This window comes from Lathyrus oleraceus, chromosome 3 (assembly GCF_024323335.1).
Source record: "Lathyrus oleraceus cultivar Zhongwan6 chromosome 3, CAAS_Psat_ZW6_1.0, whole genome shotgun sequence".
Lineage (NCBI taxonomy): Eukaryota > Viridiplantae > Streptophyta > Magnoliopsida > Fabales > Fabaceae > Lathyrus > Lathyrus oleraceus.
This window is the reverse complement of record NC_066581.1, coordinates 242,863,545-242,880,366: the sequence shown is the minus strand read 5'-3', so window position 1 is coordinate 242,880,366 and position 16,822 is coordinate 242,863,545. Positions and strand designations below refer to the sequence as shown.

The following is a 16,822-nucleotide window of genomic DNA, read 5'->3' as shown; positions in this document are numbered from 1 at the left end:
GGTATGATCCCAATGCTAATGCTTATGATGAAATTATATGAGGGATCTTAGGGTCAAAATTGGGGTCTTACAACACCATAACTTTTGATTACCTCGTTCATTTTGTGCCAAACTTGGGAAAAGTTATATTTGACATAAGCTTAACAATATGCAAAGGGAATGGGGTCAAAAGAGTACTTGAGCTGATGTCACACCCCGATTTTGGTTATTATTTAATGGTTCATTCAAGATTTGTCATAGGTTTTTCTTTCACACTTCATTCACGGATTTTTGCTTTGACTTTAAGTCAGCTAAAAGTTATGGTCATAGTTGATTCGAAGTCATATCATTTGCAAAGCATGTTCATGTCAGTTCAATTCAAATTCATTCACTACAATATCAAATTCATGACCAAAGTCTCATTCAAGTAGCCATTACAATACATCATACTTTGTTCATTACATGAAAATTTACAAAAAAATCACATTTTATGGCTAAATGTTGACTTTGGTCAACATTTGACTTTTTTGTCAACTTTGACCAAAGTCAATCCGGATTATCCAAATCCTAATCCTAAATCCTGAGGTTTAATTGGTCCTTGAATCTTTTCCATTATGATGCTTCCAAGTTCAACATTGATGTCATTAGCTTGCAAGATTTTGTTTAGTCCACTTCAACACATGAACAAAAAAAGTTACCTGCAGTACATAAAGCAAGGTGGAATTAAGGCATGAACAAAACTACACCAACAACAAACCCACAACTCACATAAATCACCTTGCTATGCGTATAACCGACATGTAATGCGGCTAATATTCAACCATACACAAACCATTTCGAGTCCAATTTAATACACCCGATATCAAGCTCAATTACATTAAATTTCTAAGCACTTTTTGTTCAATCATTCAATTTAAATCCAAAACTAAAAAGATTACAATCGTCATTCTAAACTCATAATGTAATCCTACATCAGTCCAATGCCACGAACCAATCTCTTTGAATTCAAACTCCGAAGCAGCTTCATTGGCATTCCAATTGAAGGTCCAGAACATGAGCACCAAAACTTCAAAACAGTTCCAAAACGGCCCTTGGACCCGAGCTAACTCACATACCGCATCGCCGAGTCAACCTGCCAATTCAAACCACAAGTTAGCATTGCATAGCAGGCCAGCAACTGCAAAACATCATAACATAAAAACAATACACAAAAAACAAGTAGCAGATGAGCATTTAATCCACAACATTAACATCACACCAATTCATTCACTAACCGAAACCAATTCTCGAAACAATCCCTAACGAAATTCAAACCGCAATTACCAAACCTCCCTAATAACCATCCAAAACTGAGTTCAAAAAACTCTTCGACCACACCATAATAGAATAACAGAAAAAGGCTTCCATTTGAATCTCTTTAACCGAACCAGTAACTAACCTCTAACCTTTTTCAGAACCAAGGCAACCTGTTTGCTCTTCACTCACTGCTACGGACTTGGCTTCACCATAACAGGCAAAGAGAACCCAACCTGCAGTGTGTAACTTCACAACTAATTCTTCATTCCCCAAAAAAGAAAACTTCACTTTCAAAAATCTTCAATCAACATATAACTGACCCAACTCTCTCATAAACAAAACTTGCATAATTCAACAAAACCATAAGAAAACCTTCAACGAAAACCTATAACAGACTCCAAATCCACAACAAAAATAACGAACTCTCATAACAGCTTCTAACCATCTTCCAAAAACAACGACACACCCAAATTCCATGACATACCGAATTGATAACCAAACTGAAAAAACCTCCATACCAGAACTTTTGCACCCTTCAACCTGCTTCCAGCGCCATCCTGCGACCTCCCTCGAACCACATCTAACAGGAACAGAAACAGAGATATTAAGGAGAAGCAAGATGAAATTGAAGAACACAGCCACACACAAGGAATTGAAGAAGAAGAAATCCTTAACAGAACATCAAAAACAGAATTGGGAAGAGAGAAACTCATGATTTGGAATAGGCTTCGTCTTCATAAAGAGTCATCGGAGACCTTCTATAAACCAATTTCAACGATCTTCATCATCTCCCTCTCAATCAACAACAAGCACAAGCCTTCATTCGTCAACACGCCTCGTCTCTACGCATCAACAAGGCAATGCGGTTATGAATCACCACTCCAAAGAACCACATCCAGTTCTAGTTTCTCCTCTTCAATCAAACTAGCAACATATTTAACTCCATGCATAGATCCGGATGCAGGGTACACCGAAAGCAGCCCAACGAAAGTAGAAGAGTTAGGTCTCACTCCTTCATAGCTCATTTTCTGTAGTAATGCCACTTCTTCTTCAACCAGGCAATTCCTTGCATGAATTCTTATCAAACAGTTCCATAAAACAACATCCTTTTCCACAAGACTATCAAAAACTTCTCGTGCCAAATAGATATTGCCCATTTTTGCGTACATATCAACCAATGCAGTAACAACATTTAAATTATAACCGAATCCAATTTTGATACAGTAACCATGAAGAGACTTCCCCAAAACAAAGTCCCCCACATCACCAGCTGCGCACAAAAGACTCAACATAGTGGCAACATTAGCTTTAATCCCAATACAACACATCTTCAAGAATAACTCAAAAACCTTCCAAGCTGAACCCAATTCTGAATTCATAAAACTTCATATAATACAACCGCTAACCGAAGCTCTTTCGAACCACCTAGGAAAAATCCACAACAGAGATCAAAGAGAAAAGTCATAACACAGAAGTTGAAGGATACTTGCACTAACGTATTAGAACTTTGGAATTTGATGGACACATCAAAGGAAGAAAACAGCACGACAATGACAATAAAAGACCAGTCAAGCGAAACACATTGAAATCGAGCAATGGAGATGTACCTGAAAGTATCCCGAAACAGTGTTTTAGTCCTCGATCTTGTTGTGTACCGGCTCTTCTGCTCTTTCTCTTAATTCTAGTCCTTTCATGTGGGAAGCGGAGAGCAACTCATGTGATGTTGGCTCTGCAGAAAGACCAATTGGTACACAATTTAAATTCCATGAAATTATACCAAAGCCATTGAAACTTGGTCCGACCATAAGTTTTTATGAGTCATTAAAACAAGCCGAGTTCGGGCTAATGTCAACTTGATGCAACAAAACAAAAGATACATTCATACCTATGAAGGCCTTCTGTTTTTTATGACTGATAGAAGTCATCATCAGGAAATGACAATTCTTCCACTGAAGAAACTCAACCCAAAATCACGATAAAAAATCCCTGTGATAATTGGAGTTTTAAATTTCACCGGTTTTTCACTGCAGTAAAAACAAGTAAATTAGCAAGGCGGTAAAAATTCAACAAATACCCCAAAAGAGAATCAAGACGAAATCAAAGCAAGAAAGCGTAGGTTCATATTACCGTTTTCAGATCGAGTACCAAATTGAGGCAAACAAACTGAGCGCCCTAAAGGATTTCGCAGAGATACCCTTTTGGATCTCCATAACCAGCTCAAAACCCTAAGGTGGTGAGTATAAAAGGAGCGAAGCAGAGAGGTGAGGAGGACCACGAAAAAACCCTAAATTTTTCAGAGAGAGAAAAAACCTAATCGAGAGAGGAGAGAGCGGCGGCTGAAAACCCTAAAGACTTTGAGGTGAAGGGAGGAAGATTCAAGCATCAACGTCACCGCCGAACCACCGCCGAAGGTGAGCGTTATTGTTTGATTTTCTTTTGAGGCCATGGTTTTCTCATTTAGGGTAAGAGTAGGGTATTGCGAGAGTGTGAAAGATTGAGAGATGGAATGAGGTTGAGAGTGCGAGAGATTGAGAGATGACGAGTGAGATTGAGGGAGTGGGAGCTTTTGCGTGAGGACGATGAAGGAGTGTTCTGGGTTTACTATGCATTTCCTCTCTCTTCCTCTTTCTTTTATTTATTTTTTAAAAACAAGCATTTAAAACACAATATCGTTTAGTCTTCCTTTGCATCTTTTTATTAATTAGTGTCTGTTAATATATTGTTTTTTTGTGTTCCCCATTCATTTACTATCCATTAATCTCTTAAACCCAACAGCTAGGCGGCTAGGGTTACCCTTTGGGATTCTTCCATCGTTTTAATTAGTTGTCCATTAACAGTAGCCCACCTCTTTTAATTAGTTTTTATTCTAAACTATCTTCAGTTATTCCTGTTCATATATTCAAGTTATTATTAGGATAACAAATGACCATAAGTGGCCTAGTGGAGAGAGAGCAGTTTCACTTTCTATAGTGGGATGGGTTCGATACATGGGAGTATCGCATATCTTCTTTTCTTTTTTTTTTATGCTTACTATTTCATTTAAATTTTTTATCATTTCTTACTATTTATTTTACTTTTATATTTTTATTAATTTAATTTAATCATTAATTAGTTGTTTAGATTTTTAAATGTTTAGTTTTTTTTTTAGATTTTCTTAATTATTGACTTTTTTTGATATGGGATTTGGTACGGTTATTTGATTTCCATGTGTTAATTAATTTAATTAGGTTATTGATATCTATGTTCATGCCTTTGCACATGTAAATAATCACATTCACATTCACTAAAATTTTCGATTTAAATTTCACTAACTTTCCATAGTTTCAACATTTAATTTCATTTCCTCCCATTTGAATCTAGTATTCTGGTGGGAACTCGATAATATATAAAATTAATTCAATATACATATAAAATTGTAAATTTTATTTTTTATCCCTATAATTTTATTTTATTTTCAAACTATCTTTATAACTCGATTAAATTCCTTTTTTTAAAACACGAAAGAAGAGGACCATTCGAATCTTGCATTCCGGTGGGAACCCTCGAATGATCAGTCCTGAGCCTCATGTTTTGGATTAACCATTCATTCTTTTCTTTTGTTCTTAAAACACTTAATAATTAACTTGGACAAAACAAGGGTCGTTGGGATCAAGCATTCTGGTGTAACTCGTTGAACAATTGATCCTTATCAAGTGTTCGTTGTCCATTAAATATTTTTCTTAAATAATTCGAATGAAAAAGGACCATCGGAATCTTGCATTTCGGTGGAACCCTGAATTATCGATCCTGGGGCTTATGTCTCGTTCTTATAAATATTCGTCTTTCAAACTCAAAAAATACTTGATTCCTACCTTAACACTTTTTCAATAAAGATGGAAATGGAACATGGTGTATACCGTGCACTCCTGAGATTAAGATTCAAGGTGGATGCCTTGCCTATCTTAGCTCTCGCCATCGTCTAAAATTGTCAGTGTGATTTCTTCAAACCCCTTTCTCAATCAAATTCAAAACACTTAATCTTTATTAAACACTTTTTGCCAATAAAGATGGAAATGGAACATGGTGTATACCGTGCACTCCTGAGACTAGGATTCGAGATGGATATCTCTCTCATCCAAGTTCTCGCCATTACTCAAAATAAAACCAATCAATCAAACTCTTTCTCGCCGTCGTGCGATTAATCAAGAAAACCTTTTTCATAAATGAAAGATATATTCTCTTAAGGTGATGCAAAACAATGTTTCGACCACGATTGTTGAGTCGAGATAAGTGACGCTTTTCCGAATATAGATTTGTAAATTCATTCGATGTGTGGTATACGTCCACTCCTCATCTATTTTGGGTAAAACAATGTTTTCGTCGATTAATATAATATAGCTTTCACTAAAATCGACCAACAAACAAACATTTTTCTACCCAGAACTACGTAAGCCTTGACTTCTCTATTGAGATACGTAGGAGCAGGATTTGTAAATCTTGTCAGGCCCACTAATAAAAAACTTAGGTTTAGTCCCCTTTATTGCAAAAATCCAAAAACATCTTCTCTTTTCTTTTGATCCTATTATTCTCTCCCTCATTATAACTTGAGAAGACTAACATAAGCTAACATTCAAAACAAAACTAACTAAACGGTTCCCGTTGAGTACAACGGACGTGAGGGGTGCTAATACTTTCCCCTTGCGTAATCGACTCCCGAACCCTGATTTGGTTGCGACGACCAACAATCATTTTCGTTCTTTCTTGGGTTTTATCGATATTTCCCCTTTCCTTTTTAGGAATAAATAAAGTTTGGTGGCGACTCTGTTCAGTCCATCATTGCGACTCTGATATGGTCAATGGCTTCTAATCTTGACCTTTAGTTTTGATTACCACATTTGTTGCGCATTGACCAAGGTGCACTATAAATTACACGTGCGTGGCGATCATATCTGCCACCTCAACTAATGATGGAGATCTGATGACCCTTGTTTTTTCTATTTTATTTTATTTTATTTTCTTATTATTATTTTAAGGAGCTCATTTTTATTAAATTCATAATAATTTCAATTTTGACCAAAATAATATGGGACTTTCACCCAAAAAATTTAAATAATTTCCTCTTCCATATTTTGAACTAAAACTATTTTTTAGATTATATTTGATATATATTTTTAATTTAATGGTTTTTGAATTGTTTTTAATTATTTTTAACTACTTCTGACTTTCTAAAAATTCCCAAAATTTTTGACTAAGGTCTTTTGACCTTGTTTGACCTAGGATAAATCCCTTGCCCATTTATTTGGTGATTTGAAGGGATTTGAGGTTTTGCCCCTTTTAAAATGCATTTTATTTCATTTTTAAATTGATTTTTAATTGTTTAAATGTTTAAAAATTATGTTGAGCCATTTTGTTGACCTTGTGTTGTTTCATCTTCTGCTTGGCCTTGATCATGGTTGATTTGAACTTCCATTTGATTAATACTATTGGATTTATATGGTTGATGAAGTGTGAACCGCATCCCTCAAAACGAATGGATATTATTGATCAGATGAAATTCCTCCCTTGATCAATTTGGCTTCCCATTTTCTTTTTTCCTAATCTATCATTGACCAATGGTTTCTCTACAAATCAAATACTAGTTGATTCATCAATGACCTTGTGTCAGATGAATCAACACGAGCTTGATTGAGATAGGTTCATCCCATTTTATTTTTGTGTGTGGTATGCTTTAGGAGCTTGGTACTTTGTACCATGTCTCTAAGCATGCATTAACACCAATATTTTTATTGCCTGGCCTCAGATACTTGTAAATTCTACATAAGTCCAATTACGATTGCTTAACATAGAGCTAAATTTGTCCCAAAGGCATAGCTTTTTTTTTGTAAGTTAGATTGTAAGTCTCCGATTCCTCATGGTATTGTGTGAAGACTTAACCTTTTTTCCATTTGTGAGAGCTAATGGCATACTTGTTTATATATCCAAGTTGGAGCCCTTCTCATGGATGATGTCTTGGTTTATGTCTTCATGCTTTTGAGTGGATGGTTGAGTGTTCTCCAAATAATGACTTAAACAATTGAATCCTTCACTAACATTTCTTTATTATTGTTTTATATTTAAATGTCATTTACTTAATGCAATTTAAATTTTAGTACCTTTATCATTCATTGCCATTTACATTTCATGCAAGATGTTTATGTTTCAGTCATCTTCACTTTGCTCACTTGAGCCATATCTTTGAGCTTGTATATATTGTGTGCTTGTGATTTTATTCCGTTTTTTGGTCTTAAGACCTTAAAATACCTAATAACAACAAAAACCTTAAAAACATGTTGATGGACTGTTGGACCTCTGCCTTTGACTTGATCTGAGCTTTTGGACTTAGAGTAGGCAACTTCCATATGCTTTGAGGACTTGGCCAATGCCATTTTTTTAGACTGAGTTATCTTGGCCAATCCCATTCATCTGATAGAAGCCTTGAGACCCCATTGGTTTATCTGTTACTTTGTCTCTATGCTTAAGCTGTTATTTTGACCTTATTGTTTATATCTGATGATTGTTTCTATGAGTTTGCCACAAGGAATATTTCATCTGATACATTTAAAAACACTAAAGACTGCTTGCTTAGATGTTGGCCATGTTTATTTGATTCCTCTGATCTTTATATTTATTTGCTTGGATGGTTATGCTTATTGCTTACTTAAAAGTCCAAAGGAAATGGGTTTCTATCTGACATTCTTGTCTTGTGGATTGCATCCCATTAGTCAGATCTTTGCAACTCTAAACTTTTAATTTTTGTCTAGGATAGTCTCTTCATCTCCTCCCACTTCTCTAATTTCAAAACCTTCTTTCTTGTGTTTTCAAACTTAGACTTGTTTTAATGGTTAGAAACCTTGGCCTTATGCCATTGAATTTTAAATATTTTTCTTAACTTGTTAATAAACCTAATCATATTTACTTTAATTTCAAAAGACAAAAAGAACTAACAACCTCATCTAAACCTTTTGTCCATTTTGTGCATCTTTCTCTTAAGCTTTTCAGAAGAGAGCATTTAGATTTGAGTTATCTTTGGTTGAGATGTAATTCTTCTATTTCTATGATATTTGATTATAAGTCTTTCCATTTATTAGGGGTTAGTGGCATACTTGTTGATTGAATCCAAGTTGGAGCCCTCATTCTTAAATGTTGTAAAGCATTCATTATCGTGGATGTTTGATTGAGTATTCTCCCTTTGATAACAAAAGATCTTCAAGCTTTGGTTAAAATTAATGCACCCATTTTTTTGAAATTTTTACCATGAACTACGAGGTTTTTATCCCTCATTTTTATGTTGGTACGTAGGCATAAGACTGAAGGTCTTGTCAAACACAAAAGTATAATTAATGAATTCTTTTCTCATCCCCTCATTCCCTTTTAGCAAACATCATTTTCAACTAAAATACTTGGACACAAAAAATGGCCCCCTAGGAGTACCTAAGAGACTTTGGATGCTAATACCTTCCCTCTGTGTAACCAACCCCCTTACCTGTAATCTTTGACATTTTATTAGTTTTGATTTAAAAACTTCTTATCTTTGGGTTTATTCGTACTTTCTCCCTTTTTCTTTGGAAACAATAAAAGTGCGGTGGCGACTCTGGATTTATTGATGTTGAGTTAACCAATAGCTCAATGGTTATGAATTTACCGCTACATCCGCCATGTAGTTCGGCCCCTAAAAAACTATAACAGAAATAACCCAGTCTTTCCCTATTCCTCCTTATTTTCCTCGCACAATTTTTACACTTTCAGGACTGCAGTTTCACATATGTAACACTATATATAGTTAGTTTTTAGAAGAATTAAGGGTCTAAGTTTTGATATACAAGGTTTGTGCAATTTATTCTTTCATAGTTTTAGGAATATATCACCATCGTAAAAGTAGTAGATTTCTCACATCGGGGAACTACTACACCATTAGTGTTTAGGCCCATAATTTGTGTAAGGGTCAATAACGCGTCAGTGTGAGACCATTACCCGATCAATAAAAAATGGATCTTTAATCTCTAAATAGAGCGACAATGCTTTAGACATTAATTAGTACTTAATAGTTTTCAAAAAGTATTTCAAAATTTATACATGTGGAGCGACAACACAACATTTATGGTTTTGCGCGTTGGTATGAGACTAGTGTTTTTAAACTAATATTTCCTCCTGAAAAGTATTTTAAACATAATAAACGCCAAGAGTTTATTGAGTCCCAGAGGTACACTAGAAACCACATTTTGGTCTCTCTTACCTAATTATTTTCCGAGATTTATTTTATTTTTATTAATTTTTAGTTTCCACCCTATTTTATTGTTTTATAACCTTAGATAAACATATCATCAATAGATAATGATAAGGTTGATTATTAGTCTCTGCGGGTTCGATATCTTTTAAAACTATGATTGGTTCCATGCACTTGCAGAATAGCCCCATCATATATGAGGAAGCAATTAGAGGAATTAAGTATTATGACCTTGAAGGAATGAAGAGAAGGGGGTGCATTCAAGTAATCAATAATTAATATCGTCTCTTACGACATTATATGGGGGATTCCTTGAAGAGAAAAAGGATTCAGAATCTTATCTAGAAAGGTAACATTGATGTGTGTTTTATTCAAGACTCGAAAATAAAATCTATGAATGAGACCATCACAAAGATTTTCAGGGGAAACAATAATATTAATTGGTCTACTAGAGGAGCAGAAGGTTGGTTATTAATCTTGTGGAAGTAATAATGTTTGTCTCCTCTCTTCAGTTTCTCTGGTGATGGGTATCTTGGTTTGGGCGCATTGTGGAAAGAATTGGTTTGCTACATGTTAAACATGTATTCTTCTTATTGTATTGTTAAAAAGAGATAACTTTGGGAAAAGCTAATTTATTTAAAAGGCATTTAGGAAGATGTGTATTGGTGTATAGGGGGGACTTCATTGCTACTAAGAAAGCGGAGGAAATAAAATGGATGAATGTTGATTCTAGGCTAAATAAATCTATAGAGTTCAACGATTTTATTGATTTGATGAACTTAGTAGACGTTCCATCTGCTGGAAAGTGAATTACATGGTTTAGTGGAGACGTGAGCTTGATGTCAATAATAGATAGATTCCTTTTGAGTCATTGTCTGATTAATAGATGGAGTATTTTTTGTCAGAAGATAGGTGATCGAAATATTTCTGACCAATTCCCTATTCGGTTGAGATTTTTTTTTTTGAATTGGGTACCTGAACCGTTTCGGTCCTTAAATTGTTGATTTAATCATCTGGACTTTATTTTTTTGATGTGAAATAGTGGGAGTCTATGGTGGTGGAAGGTACTAAGGTGTTCTTTTTAAAAGATAAATTCAAAATGTTAAGATACAAATTAAGAAGGTCGAATATAGAGGTTTTCGGGTGGATCGATTTGAAAATTGATAATGTAGTCAAAGAGTTAAATCAGGAAAATAGTTTCTTGAAAGTACCGAGGGAGGGATTTTAAGCAAGAAGAAAATATCCATAAATTTGTTTTGGAGCAACTTGCATCTCAAGGAAAGTTTATTGCGGGAAAAGTCATGGTAACTTGAATTAAGGAAGGTGACCATAATGCAAAGAAATTAAATGGTATGCTCAAATCTAGATTGAGGAAAAATAATTTTTTCAGTGTAAACTCCAGTGAGGGTAGACATGAAAGTGTTGAAGGGGTTAAAGAGGAGGTGATGATGTTATTTGAGGATAGATTCACCGAGGCTAGTTGGAATAGACCATTTTTAGAGGGAATTTGTTTCAAGGCGTTTGAAGAGGTGGAAATGGATTCTTTGGATGAGGAGTTTAATTTGGAGGAACTTAAAGAAGCAGTGTGGGAATGTGTTAGGGAAAATGTGTAGGGCATAACAGTTACAATTTTATCTTCATCAAAAAAATTAGGGGTTTGTTGAAAGTTGATATTTTGAGTTTATTGTTTAATTCCATAGGAAAGCTAAACTTCCTAAGGCTATTTATTCCCTTAAATTATCAATTAGTTTTCAGTTGAGACCAACTAAGTTCCTATATACACTATTTATTGTCAGTGAGAACAATTTGGACTTCTATATTCTCTAATTGTTTTCAGTTTGAACAAATAGAGTAACCAGTAGACTCAGAAGAGACCAATTATTATTAAAATAGAATGACCATTATTAATAAGTATAAGATGAGACATTTTGGTAAAATTAATAATTTGTCAATTAGTACTAGAAGACAAAATATCAGTTGAGATATAGTGTGGTGGTAAAGAAAAGAATAAATGGATAAGAGAAGAGAAAGAGAGTTATCAGAAAGAGAAAAGTAGAGAAAAGGAGAAAGAGAGAGAGAGAGAGAGAGAGAGGAAAAATAAGATATCCATGGAAGACACCATCCTAATCATCATCATAAACACCATGATTTCATCTCATCTTCTTACCCAAACTTCATCTCAATTTCATCTTATTCTTCTACAAGGTCAGTTCCATAGATATTTAGCTTGGGGGGGGGGGGGGGGGGGGGGGGAAGAAGCATGAAAATATTGGTTTAGGGGTTTCTGTGTATTGAACCATGAAGCTATTGTTGTCCATACTTCTCTTTGCTTGATGCGATAATACATGTTTTTCTTAATGTTTTGTGATGGATTGGGGTTTATGTTATGGTGTTGATTCTTGAAGTTTGTTTGTTGTTTCATGATGCTCATGCTGGTTAAGTTGTTGGAATGGATTGGAAATGGTTAGAGTTGGAAAAGAGGGAAGTTTTAATTTTTCCTGCAACCAATAGATTGTCTTCCCCCCTTCAATGACATGAATTAATTCCTTGAAGAATGAAAATATCCCACCAATGGGGGTTGAACCCGAGACCTCCTTGTCTTGCTGCATGCCTTAACACTAAGCTAACGCTTTTGGTGTTTAATACTTGTAAAATTAATAAATGTTAACCGAAATCTTGAATTAAGTTAGATTGTTAGATAATTTGAGTGTTGTAACCCTGTTTTGGATGCAGACGGATGTGTTAGAAATATAACGTAGAAAAATATTATTCTTGTACCATGTTATACTAACTAGTGTGCCTTATGAATGCTATGAATCATATTCTGATGTATTTTAAACACTTTTGTTATGTTGAATGTGAAATAACGTGATTCAAAGTCTATGATGATGAGTGAGGAAACCAAAGAGTATAACTAGATGAACGAACTATAAAGATAACTTAGGTTATGAAATGAATTAGATGGAATGCTTGGATGCAAAGTGCCTAGGTGTGTACCATGGATAAGTAATCGCTAGAATTATGGCTTAATCACTAATCAATATGCTTTGTGTGGAACATGTGGAACAACATGTGATGGGTGGATATGATCACTTGGTATTTGATGAATAACTGTAACTCTATTAAGTGTACTCCATATAATGGAGGTTTAGACTCAGTTGATAATATCTATTGGATGATAAGATCTATATAGTGGAAGCCTGGTATCCATTAACCATATCTGGTGGAAAAGTCTTGGTGAATTTCTTCAAGTGGAGGTTTGGTATCCATTGACCATATCTGATGGCGAGTGTAAACCATGTAGTGGAGGTCTGATGTCCATTGACCATATATGATGGGGAATGTGTTCTACATAGTGGAGGTTTAGGTTCCATGGACAATATCGGATAGAGGTGAATCCATGCAATGGATGTCTGGTATCTATTGACCATATTTGGTAGATAGTTAGTCCGTGCAATGGAGGTCTGGTTTTTTTATTGACCATATCTGACGGATGATTGATTAGATCCTTGTGGTCGGTTTGGGCTAATCACCCTAATGTTATAGTTTCATTTCCCTATTAGTGATTGTTTGAGTTATGAGAACTCAGGTGACATGTTTCCATATATTGTGAATATCCCTTAGACACTTAAGTCTTAGTTATCTTGTGTGGATGATACTCAAGGAACGAAAGATGAAGACTTGAGTTAGGATTTAATTAGAAAACCTTGTAGATCCGAGTAGACCCATATGATAGGGAACTCACTGAGATTATTATCTCGCCTCAATATTGTTGTTTCTTTTCATGTTTTGTATGCGGGATATATATCTACAAGAGGAGTTGCGCGTTGATGCTTCAAGGGATGCTGATTATTGTGATCTTCCGCTGTGGATTTATGTACAATGAAGATATTGTACATAGTTCTTAGATTTTATTTTTAGACTTTATTGTATAACATGTGCCATATGTGTATTTTAGTTTGGACATGTGTATATAATGATGCCATTAGGATCTTATGTTGTGTCAATACCAAAAATTAACACTTGTATGATATTATTATAGATATGAATTATACGTGTTGTTACATTTGGTATCAGAGCAGGTCGATTCTTGACCCATCCTTGAAACATCATACGTAAATCTATTCCTGCCTCATATGTATGTTTTTCCAACATGATTCTTAATATCACAGTATATAGTATTGGGCCTGGTCAACCTAATTATATGTGCGTGGTAGGTAGGATCATGGTTGAGCGACCACGAGGACTCCAAAGGTTGTGTAGAGCTCTTAATTCTAGGATAGACTCAAGACAAAAGTTAGCAAGTAAGGAGAAACAGTTAGCTTAGTTGAAGTCTTAGTGGGAGTTTTGATTCATGTAATATGGAATCGAAGGGTGGTGTATGGTTCAAGAAATCTTGTAGTGCGAACAGAGTTAGAAAGTTAAGTATTTCTATTAGATGAATTATTGGAGTTTTGAGGAATAAAAGAATATGTTAATGGAACAAGATTAACCCACTCTTATGGAATAAGTATTGTAAGTAATTCCATACACTAAAGAAGGAAGGATGATTTTGTTACTCATATGACATAAGGTCTGAAAGTGAGGTAGTGCATCAATGTTTTAACTTCTAAGGTCACTAGAGCATCTTAGAAGGATGGGATTACTCAAGAGACTATGTTCAGGATGTTACCTTCTAAATATTTGTAAGGGTCTAATGCAATTGTGAAGTGTAAGAGGAGACTTGGGGACATGACTGCTTATTCCAAGTGGAACCTGTATGCACCGATGAAGGGTGAGTGATAAACTAAGTATACCCAGTCTTAAGGGAGATCGGGTTCAGGATGGTTTGTTATAGATTCAGTAGGAAACCGTTATGGAAATGTTTAGTTACCCAAGGATCAGTTGAAAGAGATTTGTGTCGAAGAAGTAACAAGCATTAAAGATCAACAAAAGTTATAGCGAGATAGGTTGAAAGAGGTTCATGTTTGGAGGAAGAGCAAGTATTTTGGATTCAAGGAAATTAGTAGAATGGTTTTATAATTGGAGTTAAGAGAATTACCTTAGAAGAGAAGCGAACACAGAGTGGGAAGAAGGGTACATCTTGTAGTATGAAAGTTATAATGGGATGCATTTCAGATAAAGGCATAATGAAGTTATAAGGATTTTATTGAGGCTAAGATAGAGGCGTATAGATGATGATTGTTCGCATACAGAGGTTTTTGAGGAAGAAGTGTAGTGAAGAAGTTAAACCTTGGTATTAAGGGAAGTATGTGATAGTAGCATCCTGTTTGCAAATATGTGTAATTGGTAATCTTGTGTTGGGTTAAGTGGTCGAGTATCACACTCCTTGTTTCGAACAGTGAGTATTATGTCTTAAGAAGTTTGAGTTTGTGGTAAGTGAAACTGGACGAAAATGTACGAGATCACGTCACATGATCGAACATAAAACAGATTCGCCATTGAACTTTATTTATCCAAAAGAGGGAAGGGAAAATATCGATAAAACCCAAAGGGGAACAAAGAAACAGGTAAGAAAGTTGATTATGCAAGGGGAAAGTATTAGCACCCCTCACACCCATGTGCACCATTTTGAATGATCTTGCTTGGATAGGTGTTGCTATCTTCGTGTACCTACAAAAGAGAAAATGGGTTAGAGAGAGAGTGCTCGAGGAGGATTGGGGCCCTCATGCCTATGTATTCTCATAGTGCGATGAGAAAGTCAGAGCCTCGTAGTTCATGGAACTAGAGAGAGAAAGGGGAAAAGAAAAGAAAAGTGTTCTCCAAGTGATTCGCATCCTCGTGCTTACGTATCCTAATAGTGCAATAAGGAAGTCAGAGCTCCGTAGTTCGAAGGACAAATACTTAGAAAAGATAGATTGGGGATGGTGTTTGAATCTTGGCTCCGAAATGCACGCTGATTCACATCATCTTCAACATTGGATTTGAATCAGCGTTGAAGATGAACTTCAATATGGGACCACCACTAACATTGAAACACTTCATCGTTCATGTCTCCCTGCATCAGAGTTATTGATTAGCTCTGAGCATGGAGAATTTACTCAAGAACTCAAAGAACCCTAGTTCTTCAAAGTAAAATTAAATGATGAATACTGAATATAAATTAGAGATAGAAAATGGATTTCGATAAGTGGAGTGAGGTGAATAGCGTGGTAATTTGTTTGCTCAAGAGTTTAACTCGTAACTACCTTCTCAGTTGGAGCTTCGAAGGTCAACAATGGTGGATTTAGAGATCTGGTTCCAAGTATTTCCAAGCCAAATTAAAGCTTCAGGTAGCTCCAGAAAGTGTCGATGGAGGATTTTGGGTGGAGATTTGAAATTAAAAGAGCTTAAATAAAAAAAATGGTTAACTGGTTTTTGAGGTATCAGGCTCAAATGGTTTCAGAGTTTCTTTGGCTTTTCAAGCTTGCAAATAAAGGAAAAAGCTTCCTCTATTTATAGGGAATGTGTTGATGAGCTCACATATGTGAAATGGATCTGAATTCATGTGAATGAGATGGGAAAATCGTGATTTGCAATTTGTGTGAGAACAAGGGTGAAAAGTGTGACTTGGGCACAAAACCTGGTCATTTTACACTCCATCCTACGCGTTTTGTCAAGAAAAACAAGTTTAAACATGTGTGGTGGTCCCATATTGAAGAATGACTTGTAATTGCAAAATTTGGGTTCGTTCAAAATAGAGTTCATGACACCATGTTTAATCTTAGGCCAAAGGAAATTCCCTTGTGCGTTTCCTGATTTTCTTTGTGCCAAATGTTCATCTCATGGCAAAGAAATGACTTCAAAAGGAACCAAATTAAAAGAAGCCTTGAGGTGAAAATGGAAAGTGTTAAAAGTTGAGGTCTAGACATGCATTCTAGGTCACGCATTTGGTTAATCAGTCTTGGCACACTTTGGGCATCTTGAGTTCCCAAGTTTATGACACCTCTAGTGGGCAATTCATGATCATCAAGCTATGAATAAGCTAGACATCAAATAACAAGTCGTCACTGTGTTTTTATTGTTTCCAAGGGAAAAGGGAAAAAGTACGAACAAAACCCAAAAGTAAGAAGTTTTCCAATCAAAACTAATAAAATGTCAGAGATTACAGGTAAGGGGGTTGGTTACACAGAGGGAAGGTGTTAGCACCCAAAGTGTCCTAGGTACTCCTAGGGAGCCCTTTTTGTGTGCATATGTACTTGGTATAAAGTGGTGTTTACAAATAAATAGAATGGGGGGATGAGAAAAGAATTCATTAATTATATTTTTGTGTTTGACAAGACCTTCGGTCTTGTGCCTACGTACCAACATAAAAATGAGGGATCA

The 16,822-nt window shown here is 35.4% G+C and overlaps 1 protein-coding gene across 1 annotated transcript; it reads right to left on the bottom strand.

Moving 5' to 3' along the window:
* Positions 1-535: 535 nt before the first annotated feature.
* On the bottom strand, positions 536-2,603 carry LOC127130661 (pentatricopeptide repeat-containing protein At1g26900, mitochondrial). The gene is made up of 6 exons (XM_051059632.1): positions 2,153-2,603; positions 1,760-1,855; positions 1,425-1,508; positions 1,238-1,311; positions 1,095-1,156; positions 536-650 (listed from the first exon to the last, which is right to left on the bottom strand). Exons 1-6 carry the CDS (start codon positions 2,601-2,603, stop codon positions 536-538), a joined length of 882 nt encoding a protein of 293 aa, XP_050915589.1.
* Between the last annotated feature and the right edge of the window lie 14,219 nt (positions 2,604-16,822).